This window comes from Mastomys coucha, unplaced genomic scaffold, assembly GCF_008632895.1.
Source record: "Mastomys coucha isolate ucsf_1 unplaced genomic scaffold, UCSF_Mcou_1 pScaffold3, whole genome shotgun sequence".
NCBI lineage: Eukaryota > Metazoa > Chordata > Mammalia > Rodentia > Muridae > Mastomys > Mastomys coucha.
This window is the reverse complement of record NW_022196909.1, coordinates 2,894,422-2,913,793: the sequence shown is the minus strand read 5'-3', so window position 1 is coordinate 2,913,793 and position 19,372 is coordinate 2,894,422. Positions and strand designations below refer to the sequence as shown.

The 19,372-nt window shown below is 43.1% G+C and overlaps 1 protein-coding gene across 1 annotated transcript in view; it reads right to left on the bottom strand.

Annotated features, from left to right (window-relative positions):
- Positions 1 to 18,151, bottom strand: part of Hdac2 (histone deacetylase 2) — a 27,956-nt gene extending 9,805 nt beyond the window's left edge. The window contains exons 1-5 of the mRNA XM_031346983.1: positions 17,881 to 18,151; positions 6,457 to 6,569; positions 5,188 to 5,305; positions 3,438 to 3,512; positions 2,210 to 2,348 (exon numbers count right to left, since the gene is read on the bottom strand). Coding sequence (XP_031202843.1) covers positions 2,210 to 2,348; positions 3,438 to 3,512; positions 5,188 to 5,305; positions 6,457 to 6,569; positions 17,881 to 17,932 — 497 coding nt within the window. The 5' untranslated portion in view covers positions 17,933 to 18,151. The remainder of the gene's footprint in view (positions 1 to 2,209; positions 2,349 to 3,437; positions 3,513 to 5,187; positions 5,306 to 6,456; positions 6,570 to 17,880) is intronic.
- Between the last annotated feature and the right edge of the window lie 1,221 nt (positions 18,152 to 19,372).

Here is a 19,372-nt window from a genome sequence, read left to right as displayed (position 1 = left end):
AGGTGTGTGTCATCCCTACTCCCCAGGTGTGTGTCATCCCTACTCCCCAGGTGTGTGTCATCCCTACTACCCAGGCGTGTGCCACCCCCACTCCCCAGGTGTGTGTCATCCCCACTCCCCAGGTGTGTGTCATCCCTACTACCCAGGCGTGTGTCATCCCTACTACCCAGGCGTGTGCCACCCCCCACTCCTCAGGTGTGGGCCACTCCCACTCCCCAGTTTCCAATGGTTCAAGAATAAAATCAAACTCAGAGTATTTATAACATGACAGCTCTGTGACAGCCCAATGTCCACATCCATAAACACCTTTTACATCAGATGAGCACATTTATTTATTTATACATCATCTACAGCATCCTTTGCCCTATACTTAAGACCTCAGGACTGTGACAGATCACAAGTGCCCTCATCATTCCCTGATGCTCAATAGTCATAGCGACAACTCAAATGAACTCCTGGAGTCAATCCACCACAGAATGACATCACTTCCATACCTATGTCAAAGTGCCAATAAAAAAACTGTATTTAAAAAAGCTACTGGTGTTGGAAAGTTGGCCTAGTAGTTAGGAGCACTGACTGCTCTTCGAGAGAATCCAGGTCAAATTCCCAGCACCTACATGGTGACTCACAACCGTCTCTTACACCAGTTCCTGGGGATCTACTGGCCTCTTCTGTCCTCCACGGGCACTGCACACATAGACACACATGCAGGCAAAACACCGATACATATAAAATAAAATTTAAATTATTCACTGTTTAATGTAGTAAATGATTATCTTGTCACTGCGGCTGACTTAAAATATTTTATTTATTATCAAAAGATGCTGTTGCTCATGCAACATAAGCTGGCATTATCAAACCAGGCATTTATGCTCTTAAGGCACAGAAAAGCAACACTAAGAAAATCTAAATACTGCCAAACAGTGGGCTTCACCATAGCAGAACTTCTTCACAAAGTTAAAAGCCAAGCATGATCAATGTGGCCATGGTGTTTAGATGAACTGCTTACCAAACCAATTAAATCACGCTCAATTTTACCAGGTGAACAAATATGTACAGAACTGAGCTTGCTCAAAACTAAGCTATGAAAAAAAAAAAAAAAAAAAAAAAAAAAAAAAAGCAGCAAATCTCTCAGAGTTGAAGCCACTGGAATAAGCTTCAAGTCAATGAAGGTGATTTCAGGTATCTGTTGGCTTTGGTGAGTCAGATGTACTACACTTAGGTGTTGTTTATTTAAGGTCAGTAAGTTAACTCCTGAAATGTACCCGTGGAGCAAGAGCATCACTCTCAAAGCCTACAGAACGCAACTGCATCAAAGCTGAAGTACAACTCACCACAGCGCTACAGCGAACCGTGGAAAATCAGCTGGTTTATGGTTATAAACCATAAACCGTCCACACTCCTAAGGACCGTCACACTTCTGAAAATCAGCTGGTTTATAACCATCCACACTCCTAAGGACCGTCACACTTCTGAAAATCAGCTGGTTTATAACCATCCACACTCCTAAGGACCGTCACACTTCTGAAAATCAGCTGGTTTATAACCATCCACACTCCTAAGGACCGTCACACTTCTGAAAATCAGCTGGTTTATAACCATCCACACTCCTAAGGACCGTCACACTTCTGAAAATCAGCTGGTTTATAACTGTCCACACTTCTAAGGACCGTCACACTTCTGAAAATCAGCTGGTTTATAACCATCCACACTCCTAAGGACCGTCACACTTCTGAAGTGTGAACAGCAGTGAAGGATAACTTCCAAAACCCCTTCAGCACCGGTGTGTCTATGCATCGGTGTGGCTATGTATCACAGTACACATACATATGTGTGGAGGACGGAACCTTACTGGACGAGGGGACTGGGGTCAGCAGGCTACCACATGGCTAGAAAAACTTCTAACACAGACCTCAAAGTTTTGTCTTCAAGTTACTTTAGCATTCACATTCCTGTGGTTCTAGCAGTCATCTTTATTAGCTAAGACTCCTGCAAACCAAATCCAGAGACCATTTAACAGCAGTCTCAGGCACTGTCTGCCTTCTTCTCCCACAGCAGTGGTCTACTTCTCACACTTTTGCAGTGGCTCAAACAAGCCCTGGAAGACTCAGCATTAATTTATTATCATTTACTTGATATTCTTTAAAATCATTGTTTTCTTTAAATTAATAGATCTGAGCACAGGGAAATTGAGTTTGGATCAACTTACTTCAGTAATTCAAGGATGGCAAGCACAATATCATTAACATAGCAGAAACCTGACGCTTCTGACTTCTTGGCATGATGTAATCCTCCAGCCCAGTTGACAGCCATATCAGTTTGTTGCCGGTTTAACTTCACAGCCCCAGCTAAGGAGATACATGTTATGGTCTTTATAAAATATTTAGAATTAAAAACAATCAGATTACACAAAATACATACAGCGAAGCCCTATTAAATATGCCATGTGTAAGCAGAAAAGGTTTTGACACTCAAAAGCAAAGGATTCTAAATTCAGGAGCCTAAGCTTTCCTCAGATGACCATTTCCCTCAGTTTACCTGCATGGAAAGTCTTACTTTCCTCAGATAACCACTTCCCTACCATATACCCAACTAAATCACAGTACACATGGAAAGTCTTGGTAAAACTGCATAAAGAGGGAGAAAAAGGTCTCTGAGTAAAAATACACAAACTTAAAAACTGGGTTCAAGTATTAGTCATCAAACACTGGCATTTTAAGGATCATACTGGCTACTCTGCACCTGCGATGCCTCCTAAGAACTCCAGGGAACATTCAGTCACCAGTGCTGTACCACTGGAAGGGGGTGGACTCTCTGAGAGCCGAGACCTGATTTTAGTTTACTGGAGGTCTGATCTTGTTTGAAAGGGATATTGGAATCCTCTTTTCTCCACTCAGTCACCATGAGGTAGACCAGCTTTCTCCCAATTCACATACCATATGTGTAAGCTGTCACAGTCCCCAAGGACAGGCCCAGTTATGCTCCCCAACTATGAGCCAAAATAAGCCATTTTTTTACAAGTTGCCTCAGGTTTTGTTACATTAACAGAAAACTGAATAGCAACATCATAATCATCCAAGCCTCTAATCCCAATGATTGAGAGGCTAAAGCAGGAGGAGTTCCATAATATCAAGGTCAGCCAGGCTCCACAGTGAGCTATAAGACAGCCTGGGCTATTGGCTGAGACTGTCTCAAAAACAAAACAAAACAACCAACTATCATCATTAGCTGGAATGATAGCACATGCCTGTAACTGAGCATGTGGGAGGTAGCCACAGAGGAGGATGAGGCTGGGGCCCACATGGGTGATACAGCCTAATAAAAGCAAAATAAAGCAAACAAAACCTTACTACATTACAACTTCTGTTTTAGACAAAAACTACAGACACCATAACCCCTTCAGATTCCCCTGAGTCTGAGTGACTCCGGATACTCACCAACTGAGCCACCAGTGGACAGCTGACAAAACTCAAAGAGTCCATCAAACACGGGACAATCTTCTCCCACGTTAACTGTGGAAGGTGAATTTCATTAAAGTCAACCTATTATCAAGTCATTGAAGGCTTTTTCTTATAAACTATTAAAAATATTTGTTTTCGGCAATCATAAGTAGTAATATATTTCATGATAGCAATGTAAAATTTGTAATATTAAAACTTTACCTATGAATTTTAAGCTCACAGGGAGTAATACATCATAGTAGTAATATAAAACTTTTAATTTTATATTATAATGCTTATTTTGCTCAAGATAATTAAATTATCATCCATAGAATACCATTACCAAATCTCATTAGGATATTTTTGAAGTAACTCTACCCAACCACCACCAACAACAAAATAAATCAAAAGCCTACATTAAAGTAAAATAGGCACAAATCTGGTTTTCTCTTTAAATATGATAGTGAATTAGCTAAAGATTAAATGGCTGCAACTCCTTTCTAACTCATCTTACTGGCCCTCATACACAGTATCCTTGACTCTGAGGCATATCTGAGGCATGTGAATATCAAAATATTAACAGTTACTTTGGGTTTTTTTTGTGGCTAAAACTGACTTTAGAATGAATTATTCAGTTTCATGGAACAAAGATACAGAAGAAAGGGTACGTAAGACAGATGACATGTCACATGGTCATGACACGGTTGGCTCCCTGTGCTGAGAGGAATAACACAATAGAATGTATGCTTGGCCCCTTCCTAGTCATTCTTCACACCCCAGATCACACCTTAGGAAGAGGGCAGGTGCTTTACAGACCTACAAATTACAGGTACTATAAAAAAAAAAAGTTTTAGTTTTTTGTTGCTCAAATACAATTTAATATGAATCAGCATTATAATGGTTTAAACAAATCCTCTTTTACCCAAGGGCTACCCATAACAGTGTAAATCCCAAATAAAAAACCCAAAAACAATAGATAGAATAGCATCCATCCCATTATAGCCTTGAATCAACTAAATGGGATAACCTATGGTAGGGAAATATGACATTCAATGAACTTGAGAAATCCTATCATCTCCACTGAATTAAATCCAGCTCTCACTGAGGAAATGGGCTCCAGTACTAAGCTCCGAAAGACAGCATTCCATGTTTCAGGATATTCGGCATTATTTCTTCAATACAGTTTACTACCAGTCTCAATTAACAATTTACTTTCGCCTATAAACGAAACCATGTAAAAGAATAAAAAGAAACACTAACAAGCCAACAAAAGGCAACACCTTAACATCACAGAACAGTGTGACTGGAGCACACAGAAGGTGAAACGGGACTGTTAATGCACAGAAGCAGGTGGAGCTCTGTGAGTCTGAGGCCAGCCTGGCCTGCATTAGCAAGCTCCAGGACAGCTGGTTACAAAGTCAGACTGTCTCAAAAAACTTATTTAAAAAAAAAAGAAAAGAAAAGAAAAGAAAAAAAAAAGAACGAAATATATTTTCTTTTGTAAAACTCTGTGATCTCCCTACCAACCACAAAGTTATTATGGATGCAAAATAAAAAGTAAAAGAACAAACTTAAAGAGGTTTGTATTCTAAAGTAACATTAGTATTGGTCCAATGAACTTATGAATTAATAATTATATTAATATTTTAATTATGAAGAAAAAACACCTATTCAGGCAACTCTGACCAGAAACCTTAAAAAGATTAATTTACATTCACCACTAGTAAAATAATTGTTTATAACGTACATCTCTGCATCTGCTTACTGTACTCAGACATGTTGTCTGGCCTTATTGATCGTAGAAACTTGATGTACTCATCACTGTGGTATTTTGTCATTTCTTCAGCAGTGGCTTTATGAGGCCTCTGAAAAGAAAAGCACCAGGCTGGTGTTAAGTATCAGTTGTTAAGTTTCCATGATCAGTCTCTCTAAATGAACCGATCCGCCTGAGTAACAAGTTACAATGCTAATCCAAGTTCAGACATTTGTCTCCCAGGAAGCCCCTCTCCAAGCTAATGCAACTCCTACTTAGGAAAAACAGCCTCACGTTCACACTCTTTCCCATCAACCTCGCTGCTCTCTACCCACTGGCTTCCATCAAACGTTTCTAAGACATTCCTTAGCCTTCTTTTATTCTAATTTTTATTCTGAAGAGCTCAATTTCATTTACGACAGACTTCTACAAGGCTTCCCATTACACTAGCACTCTTAACTGTTTCAAGCCACCTTCTCCTGGAGTAGTTAAGCCTTACCCTACCTTGCACTTTTTACATACACTCCTTCCCGTGTTATGCAGACTTTTAAGGGAGATGTGTATCTTACACCACTTTCTACTTACCTTGCTATCATTAACACTATTTCATATGTATGTTAACCAAATAAATATTTAGGATTAATTTTCTACCAAACTCTTGCAATAATCCAGGTCAATCTTCTTAAAATTACATTGTGTTTACTTATTATTGGAGGTGTGTCCTTAAGATAACTTGGGGGAATTAGGTCTTTCTTTCTTTTCTTTTTTTCTTTTTTTTTGGTTTTTTTCAAGACAGTTTCTCTGTGTAGCCCTGGCTGTCCTAGAACTCACTCTGTAGACCAGGCTGGACTCAGAAATCCGCCTGCTTCTGCCTCCCAAGTGCTGGGATTAAAGGCGTGCGCCACCACTGCCCGGCTAGGTCTCTCTTTCTACCATGAGAGTTCTGGGGAAGGAACATAGGTCTTCAAGTTGGCGTCAAGCACCTCTGCCTATTAAGTTTTCTCACCAACCCCAGGGTAACCGTTTCTAGCAGCACAGGCAGCTTAACAGTATTGTCACAAAAATATCTGGCTAAGACTGGGAGGTGATTGAAGTGATCAGAGGGAAGAGACTGCTACTCCAATTCCTTAAGCTTCCTCTGAGGAACACAGCCAATGACCTGTGTTCATTCAGATCTTCTCATCTACTACATGCATTTCCCACAGCAGCATAAGAAGAACTTTCAAATACTAGTTTAAAAACACAGTGCCAACTAGTACTTACATATATTTCCATTTTTCGGTATAAACCATAATTTAGCAGCAAGTTATGAGTCATCCGGATTCTATGAGGCTTCATGGGATGACCCTGGCCATAATAATAATTTCCAATATCACCTAAAAGAGAAAAGATGCTTATTAAATGCCACCACTGACATGTGTCTAACATCAAAAACATTTATTTAAAGCAGAGTTGTTAAAAATTATTTTTGTAACATTCAAATTACATTAGAAGTCTAATGTACTATGCAGATTTTATACACACCCAGATTTACATTCTTTGAAGAGAGGAAGTTTTTCTGACTTAGTTTTTCCAATTTCCCTGGTTTGGTTCCTTAAGGTGAAACCCATTTTTAGTGGATTTTTGATGTTCATTTTGTAAATTTAGATACGTAAGATGTATTAGTAGGGTCTTATTTGTCAGCTAGTACTGCTTCTTGGATAACTTACTGGCACCCTGTAGAAATCTCTTACAGTCAAGCTGGTATTATGGAAAAGCTTAAATATTCAGTGTTGACAAGTAGAAAACTCAAGCATTTTTCAGGGTACTAAGGACATTCTCGTCCTCATTTCTCAGGACTACACAGTAGTAGCCTGTACATTAAAACATCTTAGATGCTGTGGTGGTTTGAATAGCTTGGCCATGGGAAGTGGCAGTATTAGGAGGTGTGTCCTTGTTGAAGAAAGTGTGTCCTTGTGTAGGTGGGCTTTGAAACCTCCTATGCTCAGTCTCCACCCAGTGTTGAAGAGACTTCCTCGTGCCTGCTACCTGCCTGCCTGCCTGCCTGCCTGCCTGCCAAGGAGTCTCCTGCTTGCTGCCTTTGGATAAGAATGTAGAACTCTCAGCTCCTCCAGCACTACATCGGCATGCATGCTGCCATGCTTCCCACCATGATGATAATGAGCTGAACCTCTGAACTAAGCTAGCCCCAGGTAAATGTTTGCATATGTAAGAGTTGTCTTGGTCATGGTGTCTGTCCACAGCAGTAAAACCCTACCTAAGACAGATGCCAATGTCTTAAAACAACACACAAAAAAATGCCAAAATCTGATTTTCGACCACAAAATACTTTTAGGCAAGGTTTTACTACTTATCATAAAATGTTGACAATGAGAAAGCTTGTCAACAAGCTTAGAAAAATTATGTATTACTTTTTCTAAGGTGAGGGACACTATTTACTTTTGCATGCTTGCATGCTTGCCTACATGTACATAAGCAGACTGCATAGATACCCGGTGCCTGTGGTGGTCAGAATGTGTCAGATCCCCTGGAAATGGAGTTACAGATAGCTAGGTGCTAAGAACAGAACCCTGGGTCCTTAGTAGGAGCTGCCAGTGCTCTTAAATCCTGAGCAATTTCTCCAGCCCTACAAGGAATACTTTTACAATGGACTTATCAAACAAGAAATAAGAAATTACTATTAATATTATAGTTTAAAATGAAATCTTCATAATTTGTTAGGACAGTTGACCTGATTTTAAAAGCCTGCAGATCTTACTGTTTCAGCACAGGTTTCTTGTTTCTTCACGACAAAAGACAGCCCCCAAACCTCATATATCTGCCCTTACAAGGACAAACCTTAAGCAGGGTATCTAACATTTGGGGAAACAGAAGCAGAGGAGTCTCTGAGCTCAAGGCAAGCCTTACACACCTTCAAACAGGAAGCCAGGCTGGCCAGACAACACATTAAGATGTTCTCTCAAAACTAAACACCCCGTTTCAAACTCTCCTCTCATAATACCTTTTCATTTGTACAGTAGCCATCAAAAATGCAGAAAGTTTCATACTATCTACTTGACAATAATCTAGGAAACATTTGCTGGTTTTCCCCCTTGAGACAAAATTCTAGTTATGCAGTCCTAGTTAGGCGGGCACTGAATTCATGATCCGACTGAGAGACCACTGGCTTCTGCCACCAGACCCAGCTGAACATTCAGTTTTATAAAGCCTGTCTTCAAAGAGTATGAATCTGTTGGTATAGTACCTCCGATTTATTTAGTTTCATTTTTAACACAAATGATTTATAAATTTAGGAGCATTATGCTAACTAGTTTTTCAAAGGTAAATGAAAACTTCAGAACCAGAAAACAATACATCTTGTTGGCCTATTTAGCAATGCTTTATTATATTATTTATTATTTAACTTTAAATTTAGATATATTTTGATCCTACTTTCCCCTTTCCCAAATCCTTCCAGATGCTCTCCCTACACAGCCAACTTTAAGTTGTAGTGTCTGAGAAGTAACAGCAAGAACATTTACCTAGTACTCAGCACCATCTTTTATTTCTCTAGGTTGTGCCACAACTTTAGAACCGTCGAGAAGCATGTTAAAGAATGTAGCCAAAAATATATATCTAGCAGACAGAGCTACATTCAGATTCAGGAAGAACAGACCACAGGCAGAGCAAGGGCAGGGTCACAAGAAAGTGACAGCAGGACAAGGGCTAACGAGGAGAGAATATAGTATAAATGCTTTCCATCAGCATCATTTTTGTTCACTTAAAGAATATGAACAAAATGGATGGCTTACCTAATTTATGAAGTTGATTATCTTGTAACTATGAGAACCTTAACTTTATATCAATATATACAGCTTTCAACAAACTTCTGTCATAATTTTGAGGCCTATTCTCACTAAGAATATTCATTCGACCTGAAAGACACATATTCCCAAGGGCAGCTGAGCCACACATGATGACGTTTTTCAGAATCCCTCCAAAGGCTTGGGATATTCGGAGGTGGAACATTTCTCTCGCATGTATAGGCCTTTGGTTTAATTCCTCTGCACAAAAGGGAAGAGAAGGGGAGGAAATGCAGAGGGAAAGAAGGAAGGGGGAGGAGAGGAAATGTACGGGGAATGACATGGGGCTTCTAACTAGGGAGGGAAGACAAACACAGGACAAGGAAGGAGGAGGGGAAAGCAACAGTAAGGATGTCTCAAGGATCCCGCACAATCATGCCACCGTCCTCCTGCACCTAGAATACACACAAGTCAGTGCATTAATATACACACTCCCTCCAGGAGCCATTATCCATTAAAAAGAAAAAAGAAATACTAGCATGAGAAGCCATCTTTGGAGTTGCTGGTCAGGATTATCCAAGAGACTCCCCAAACTTTATATGCTCTTGCCCTTGGTTGCCCTCTAGAGGTAACTGCCTATAGCTGAGGACATCATGCACTTCAGACGCAGGCCCAAGAGGCCCCTGCGCTGGACAGGACTGAAAGCCTAATTCTTCCTGAGAACTCCCTTCGTATTAGCAGGAGTCATGCAAGGTTCCAGAGGAGGGAAGCAAGCCAGTCCTACCCAGGTATGACACCTATGCACCAACCACAGGAACAACCACCATGCCACCACAAATGTGCAGTAGTGGCATGCAGACCTTTACAGTAACCAGCAGCCTTCAAATCAGACTTAAGATCCATTCAGCAAGAGGGAAATCATGCCTAATCCTGGAAACCTAGCCAACTCAAGACTACTGAAGTCATGATCTTTGAATAGAATTTACAATTCCTATTTCATAATCCATATATATATATATATATATATATATATATATATATTCTACACATTTGTCCTTGTAAACACGGGTAGTCCTCACCCCTATAAAGGAAAACTTCTTGTAGCAGAGACCATTACAGAAAACCACAACCAATTGAAATGCAGAGTTTTGGAGCCCAGTACCAAGTGACACATCTACAATACAACTCCTGCACCTTAGGGTCAGAGGTCACTGCGAAGAGGGAGAAGGGTTTAAGGAGCATGAAGAACAGGGAGTTTACTGTAACACTGTCGAGTAGACATGTCAGGAGCTATACCCACAAAGTCTCACCAACGTGACTGGCTAAACATGACCTGAACAAGGACACCAACACAGGCTCAGCTCAGGAGGCATCAAGCCTAGACAAAGAACTACAAGCAACTAAGTAATGAGGACAGGAGAAAGAACCTTCTCCAGGTAAGGGCCAACCCATTGGCTAGCCAAGAACAAACAGCCAGCTCTAAACACATACAAGTGACTATATACACTGAGCAGGCTGTATTTATGTATTTAGGAATGTAGATAAGTAACAACAATTAAAGAAATCCCAAGGTATGGATTTGAAAGAGAACAGGTAGAAGGCTACTCAAGAGGGTTTGGAGGGAAGAAAGGGAGGAAGAAAATGGTGTGATCATATTATAATTTCAAAAACAACAACAAGAACCATTTTGTGAGAAAGGCACCTTAAAACCAGCCCTCTAGCGGCAGAGGGTAGGTGATTCTGGGAGGAGCAGGAGGAACAAGGATTTCTAATGTTTCCTGCTCAGTATTGGTTCTAACTAACTATGGCTATTTTGTAGTTATCTACAAATATCTATAAGGTATCTTCTTAATAAAAAACCTTTTGCCTTGTTCTTTTTTAAGAAAATGTTTTCTGAACTGATTCTTTTAAAATTTTATTTAATGCACATGGTTATTTTGCCACACGTATGTCTGTGTCTGGTGGCCATGGAGGGCAGTATCAGCGACCCTGGGGCTGTAGTGATCAACTCCTTTGAGCAAGCCGGGTAATGGGAATCCAACCCAGGTCCTCTCAAAGAGCAGCCACTGTTTTAAACCGCTAAACCATCCAGCCCTGTTGTTAAAATGTTTAATCCCAACCTGGGGTTTCTACCCTGCCTTTGACCATTTAGTTCCCAGATAAAAGATACACACAAGCTTTATATTTACAATAAGCCTTAAACAGCACAGGAGCTGGGCAGGTATCTAGCCTATATGTGATTAGAATCTACTTTCCTATTGATAACCCCGAGTTATTGCTGATTATCTTTCATCCGAGCTCCTCGTAACTCCAATAGCCCAGTCCTGAGGGCTATGTTTTCACGGCTCACCTAAGCCATGGTGGCTTCTCCTCCATCTTTCACCTTCTTTCCCTTTTGGTTCTATTTTGAACCCAAGCCCAGGAATCCTAAGCTCCACATCTGCCTTTTTTGCTCAGCTATTGGCTGTAGTCATCTTTATTTACTAGTCAGAAATAACTTGAAGGCAAGGCCACATACTGTTACTCGGGTCTGCATGCAGACTCCAGATCTTGGAAATACACAGCAAGACCAAACCTCAACACATCCCTTCTTCTTTTCTTAATTTCGTGTACCCATGGCTCTGTTGGTTACATAATTTGGGCATTTAAAATGTGATCCCATTTTTGTTCAAATACTTAAATACAGTTTTACCAATCAAGAATATCCAGAAAAGTTTGACTCAAGATAAGAATATATAATGTACTAAAACTGGGACAACATTCGATAATCAAAGGTATTTCTGAAGTAAAAATGTATAATTATCAGTTAGTGGAATAAACACAATAAATTGAAATTACATTAACTCAGGATAAACTTTTGATTCTGAGTGAACAAAAATTTCATATCATTGTAAATTTTAGGACTGTGAAATGTACTTTCACCCTGTACAGAGATAAGCTGCCAAAAGTAATGGGGGGTGAGGGAGAAAAGAAAACAAGAATAAAAAGACTACTGTGCAACTTTTGTCTGCCACACATTAGCTCTGTAAACCTTCCTCTCTGAACCGAGACACCCCAAGTCTGGGTCTCCACACTGCTCGCCACTGCGCTCCTTCCCTAAGCCCACACAACATTAGCTCTGTAAACCTTCCTCTCTGAACCCCGAGACACCCCAAGTCTGGGTCTCCACACTGCTCGCCACTGCGCTCCTTCCCTAAGCCCACTTCCCCCAAACCTTCAAATCTCAGCTTCCCTCACCTTCCTCATAAGTAATAGCTTGTCGGGGCCCAGCAGTACACCAGGAGGGCCGGCTCCATCAATGTCTTCTCAGGAACAATTCCTGGGGGCTGTGTCTCCATACCATCACCTTCAACAAACACCTCAGAATTTACCACTTCTCAGCTGAGAAATACTACTACTCCCTGGGCTTCAGGGAATTTTTGAAAATATTTTCATTTGCTCTAATAAAGATCTCAAATACATAATAGCCAACATAGATCCCTTGATTCCATACAATCTCAATGGACAGTCTGAGGCCCATCTCATGCCCAGTCCAGAAATCACCATTCCCAGCACTAACCCGTCTTCCAAGCCACCAACAAGTAGTTTTGATGTATTTTTTCTTGCTTTATAAACCACTCTCAATGTACCCAATTCTATCTAAAGACGACCATTTCATTTCAATTTAAATAGACAAATATGTACTTAATGCTTGCCTCTAGCCTACATTCTACTTTTCACCAATTTTCTTAGAGTCTAGCCTCCACTTTAAAAGCTCCAAGACACAGGTCAAAAGCTCTTTCAACCAAGCTTGCTGTGCCTGGCCCTTGGGGCTCAGCCCAGCATCCCTATCTCTGGGCCCCTTGGGGCTCAGCCCAGCATCCCTATCTCTGGGCCCCTTGGGGCTCAGCCCAGCATCCCTATCTCTGGGTCCCTTGGGGCTCAGCCCAGCATCACTATCTCTGGGTTGCCCTTCTGTTGGGTATGACACATCCCAAGGACTTGGCCTTTGTAATTTCAAAGGGAGGACTTTTTAAAGACTGGTGCATATTCTTCCTTAAGATGCTAGTTTTATTACTCCATCAAGGATTCCCTCTTTTACTCTATGACAAACACCCATTTCCTTCTTAAGTATCTATATGGGACACAGCAGGGACTTAAAACAATCTCAAGTTTCTGAACCCCAAACTGACTTCTTGTACAAATATAAACCACGAAACCAGAGACCGACTAACCAAAATGGTGAGAGTAGCACTTCAATGTAATGGTGTTGGGGTGATGTTTCTGTACACTGTGTGAAGATGTGTCTCTATCCTTCCCCGACTGCCTAAGGCATCTTCTGATTAATTAAAATAAAAAGCCTACAACCTAAAGCAGAAGGCAGGATAGTAAGGTAGGACATCTGGAAGAGAGAGAACTCAGAGAGAATTGGCGTGGGGTGCTCCCCATTCAGACTTGGAGGAAGTCGGTTGTGGGAAACTGAGAAGTATGAATGAGATAACTGAGATGTGAGCTGGTTGGGAGTAGGGCTAGCTTAAAGCCTAGGCATTCATTCATAAATATAAATAAGTTCCCATGTCATTATTCAGAGCAATGGCGGTCTTAGAAATCCCAAACTGTTACATAATGACTTCACATTTCATTTTGCTAACATAAGAAATTTTGCTTTTTTCACCAACTCCAAGGATTTTAAGAATTTGCTACCATTTAATTTTGCTAAGAAAAAAACAATTATTAATACATTGTTTTTAGGGACAGAAGAACAAAACTCTGTAAAAGAAAAAAAAAATCTTTGTATTCTAGGTGTTAATCTTTCTTAGACATTAAAACAGAAACCCATGTGGGAAGTATGAAATTTCACCTGTTTTCGTCTATAAGCAGCAGAACCCTAACCATCCTCCTGCCTGTAACTATAGAACACTTAATGGAATGGATGGGCGGGAGAGTAGGTTAAGAGCTTCTATTGCTCTTCCAGAAGACCCAAGTTTGGTTTGCAGCATCTTCATGGTAGGTCACAACCACTCCTAAACATCAAGGGCACCAGGCATACACAAGATGCACATACGCCAGGCAGGCAAAGCACTCATGAATATAACACTTTTTTTTAAAATAAAGAATATATATGAATTTTTATGTGAATGAGCTCTACCTACAATATTCCTAAGAATTCACTAGTCATTTCTTCATCAATAATTCAAAGTCCAAGTTTATAAATTGTGCTCTTGAAACTTTAATCCTAGTGGGAAAAGAAAAACTTCAGCCATAGATGTGACAGGCAAAAAAACAAAACTGGCAACTGAGAGCCAATGAAAGCCTGTGTGAGAGGACGAAATGTGAGGTAAGCATGGACCAGGGCATTCTGTGGGAATTATCATCCACCAACTTTACATGCTATGTGGTGACAACATCGACAACACTGGTATTCAGACTGTCTTAGTCTGCAACCGAAAAATACTTATCCATTATGAACCATAAAGCAGTCAAAAACCCATGAAACTACAAAAAACAGCTACCCAGCAGCCGGGCGCTGATGCTGAGCGCCTTCAATCCCAGCACTGAGGAGGCAGGTAGATCTCAGGGTCTACAGAGCAGGCTCCAGGACAGCCAAGACTACACAGAGAAACTCTGTCTCAAAAAAAAAAAAAAAAAAAAAAAAAAAAAAAAAAAAAAAAAAAAAAAAAAAAAAAAAACAACAAGAAAGCTTCCTAGCTAGACACTGACACACTGACACTACTATTTAAATAAAAGTAAATCAAACCTGACAACAGATGGACGCTCTGTAGACTCACTTACCCTGGGAAATAGGATTTTGGTAACTGTTATAGCCTATATTTGTGTTGCTAAGTACTTTCCACTGGACTATGCCTCCAAACATTTTGATTACCATTATCTCTATCAGAGAAAATAAACAAAGCATAAAGCAATTGGTGTTTAATTATATAAATTATACAACATTCAATTCTGTTATACAATATACATTAGAAGGCACTACATGATTGGTCCCAAGCTTCCCTCTAAACAAGGCATAGTTTACATTTCTAGATAAAGTATTAAAAACGTGTGCATTACAATTAGAACTAAGTGTGGCTCCATCTGCTAAATTACACTTAAGTAGAGAAAAAAGGGGGGGAAAAGTCAGAAAGGATCTTAGTGTCTACATAATTAGCTTTATGGCATTTGATGAAGCATTGATCTTTCAGTATAAGAGATTAGCCAACATTCTGAAATGTGTTTCTGGGAATTATGATGACCAGAACAACTCTGATTTCTCTTCTGAGGTTTAGAGATAGTTAATATGCTCCTATCTTAAAAGTTCACAGACCAGCGAGCGGTACAGAGATCTGACAAGTACAATTCTGAAGACTGCAGCACACGTGGAGAAAACCATATTCATCCTCACAAGTGTTCTTCACTAAGCACACGGGCCAGCAGTGAAACACTCATGAGTTGTCAAGAGGCTCTCTGGGGGCCTGCCGCCCTGCTAAACCTCCCTCTATCAACCAAGTTAAAGGCAGGTAACTAAGACTGGCGTACTATTCAAGCCCCAGTACTACCAGCCTGGTCCACCACCAACCCAAGCCTTCGTGCGTCTGGCGTCTGAAAGTCATGTACTTTCTTGCACCTTTTGTTCACAATTTAACAACGACAAAGATTGCTGCCACTTTTATAAACTAACAAGAAGAGGGTTTTGGTAATAAAGACAGAAGTATAGAGAATTCTCTGTAGATAACTATGACAGCAATTTATATATCTTCAATTTCTGTTAGCTTCCCCCAATGCAAATACTCAAAATGAAAATAAGTCCATCCTAAAAACAAGTCAGGTAAGAACCACAGACAGACAGACAACCCTGAAGATTTCCACCATCAGTTATACAGCTGGTCACATACGACTAGGTAAAGCAGCTACATGGGCACAAGTCGAAAATCACATGACTGAAGACTACCGCCATTCACACACCTCATCCCCACGACCAGCGTCTATCCCACCCCTCAGCAAAGGCTCATCCCTAGGCATGAAGCCAGGGAGGAGCTGCTCAAGACACAACGTACTCTGGTTCCCCATCAGGCCTGGGGAAAGTGACATGTGACGTCATCACCGATGACAGACGCTGACAGGTGGAGACTGAGCTGTTCCCCAATAGTTCACCCTTTCCCTTGACTCTAACCTCTAACAAGTGCAAGCCTTTACTTTAGAAAGGCTGTCATTTCCAATGGGTTAGAGAATGCAGGTCAGGGGTATGCCACAAAGCCAACTTCATAATGTAATTCATGTTTAAACCGACGTGCTCGCCCACCTCTGTTCTCCATGATGTTGAGCTTCAAATAAAGATGTAATACAGATGTAGTCCTCTCAAACTACCAATTAAGCCAGGCCATGATGGCACATGCCTTTAATCCCAGGATTTGGGAGGAAGAGGCAGGTGGATCTCTGTGAGTTAGAGCCAGTCTGGTCTACAAAGTGAGTTTCAGGACAGCCAGGTCAACTTAGTGAAAGTCTGTATCAAAAAACAAAACAGCCATTTAAAAGGCCTTTTCCATTTTGGCCTAGCTTTCTATAAGCTTTTTAATTTTCCAGCCAATGACAGGTAGCTATTTCATTTAAAGCTTGTATTTAAAAGATTCTGTCAGTTGGGCGGTTGTGGCGCATGCCTTTCATCCCAGCACTTGGAAGGCAGAAGCAGGCAGATTTTTGAGACCAGCCTGGTCTACAGAGTGAGTTCCAGGACAGCCAGGGGTACTAATACAGAGAAACCCTGTCTCGAAAAAAACCAACCCCCCCCCAAAAAAAGATTCTGTCAAACCAAGAAAACGCACAACTATTTTCAAGTTAAAGTCGGTTTCATTCAGCCTAGCTCTCTAACCTATCTCTCCAAGACGCTGACTTCAATACACGCTCCCAATTTCGTACTGCTTTGTAGAGATCAAGCGTTCAGTCAATGACGTTCGATAGCTCTGTCAAATTCCTTATTATTTCTCTCAGTAGTTATCTATTAATGACTTGGGTGAAATCTGTACAGGCAGGACACTATTCCACTTAGTGTAACTGAACCCAGAGACTATTACTGCTCATACTCCAAATTAGAGAATCCTTACAGTCACCTTGTACCGCTCACTGCATTGTGAGCTCAGCCTGTTTGGAATATTTAGTCCACTTCTCAAAGTTTCCTGCAGCAAGGTCTCCACCACACTAGGACAGACTTCCTAAGCAAGACGCCGGTGCTCTTTCCTAAACCCCCCAGAGCAGGGTATAATTGCAGATCGAACAAAGAGCAACAAAGAAGTGGGTGGTAATAACCTCCCAGAGACATGCCAAGAGACCCATCAAACAAGAACAACTGCCCGCTTCCCTCTCTCCCATCACTTCCCCACAGGCCTACCTACTTCCAGCTCAAAACCCCCTTAATTGTCACCGGGGAAGCGCAGCCCTTCCATTTGAACCCAGAGAAAGTGGAGCTCCAAGAACACGACGAACAAAGGCGAGGGATGGAGTCCACGCAAAACACCAGCGAGACAGCGCCGCTCTGCGAACTTGGCCCCCGGCCAGCTGCAACTCCTCCGCAGCCCCACCCGGGTGCCGGGGTCCCGGGTGAGGCTGGAAGAGCGGCGCGGACAGATCGGGGGCTAGAGGGGGTACCGGGAGCGCGGGGGAGGGGACAGGGTCGTGGGGCGGAGCTCCAGGCCGCCGGCTTTGTGCAGTCAGGCCCAGGGGGTGCCGACTGGGGTTCCTCGGAGACCGGTCCGAGGCGGCGCACCCCAAACCTGCGCGTGGCCGAGAGGAGGACCCGAGAGGAGCGAAGGCGGGCGGGCGTCCCCGAGACGCGACCGCCGGGTAGGCCGTGTCGGTGTCCCCGCGGGCTGCCACCACCCTCGACCCCCCGCCGCGCCCTCCCCGCAGCCCCGCGGCAGGCTCCCGGGCCACTCACCGTCATAGTAGTAGCACACTTTCTTCTTGCCGCCTCCTTGACTGTACGCCATGGGCTCGGGCCGCCGCCTCCTGGCTGCGGCGGCTCCTCCTCCAGCTGCTCCCGCCCGCCGCGGCCCGGCGGCCAGACAAGAGGGCTGAGCGGGGACGGCCGGTGCGGCAGCCCTCGGAGCAAGGGCGGCCCGGAGCGGAGCGGGACGGCGGCGGCGGGTGCCGGGAGGGCCGTAGGGCGCAGAGCGGGCTGGGCAGCGGCGCCGACGCGCGACACTCGGCAGGCGTAGGCCTCCGGGCGGCGGGGCTGCGAGGCGGGAGCGACCACTGCGGCTGCGCGGAGGGGGGGAGCACAGCTACGGACGGGAGGAGGGTCCGGCCGGGGTGGACGCCACCGGCCGGGCCGCGGCAGTGCTCCGTATCGATTGTCACCCACCGCTTGGAGGTGCGCACAGGCGGACTTTGGCCCCGGGCTTAGAGTCCGGGGCGCGCAGCCGTCAAGATCACCCCTCGGTCTTACGCGCACTGGTTGCGCCTGCACTGAGCCTGCGCACTCCGCACCTGCTCAAACGTCTCCCGGGCTGTCTAGACCCCTCCGCCAGGGCTCACGCCGCTCCCCTCCCCCACCGCCGCGACGCTCCGGCCTGAGCCCGCCACGTGCCGCGGAGACCCCAAGGGGACCCTGCTTGAGATCTCCCCCCGGGCTGCTCCCGGGCTATCTGGTGGTCGGATATTCCCACGTGTTTTAATTCTCGTGTTCTCCCTCATCGGCTCCTGATAACTACTCTCGAGTTACAGAGAGTTTAATGGCAGACTCCTGGTATCTCCTGGGTTTAATAAGCATTTCTTGGACTCAAGTACAAGCACGGTTTTCAACATCCATACCTGATCATAATAAACACCATCTAAAGTGTCAAAAGTGCTGGGATGCACGTGCCATGTCCATCTCCTTATAGATGTGGGTAAAAGAAGGAGTGTAGTGCTCTCAAGTGCTAAATAATAACTATCTGAGGACCGAAGGGGTGTCGAAGTTTTCCAGACTCCATGCGCTTTGTCTGCTGCATCTGACTGGATGTGCTACTAGCCAGGCAATTCTAATAGCTTGGTGTTATTAAGCACCTATCTAAGCCAACCTGCTTAGAGGATGCGTAAAGAATGGAAGCTGGCCCGGCGGTGGTGGCGCATGCCTTTAATCCCAGCACTTGGGAGGCAGAGGCAGGCGGATTTCTGAGTTCAAGGCCAACCTGGAAGCTGACTGTCTAATGCAGTACTCCCATACCTTAACTTATTATTTACAATTCCAGCTACAGGCGCACACCGCTTCCTCCCTTAGGAGGAGGCACTGAAGTAAGACCCATACTGAGTCACTAACAAAAATGATTATTTTTCTACTTTCTGATCCCCAGGACTCTTCATACTTAGGGCTCCAATCCCCCAGACTTTATCCCAAGAGACTTAGAATCACTCCAAGGTACCCCTCACCACATCCACTTCTCTCCCAA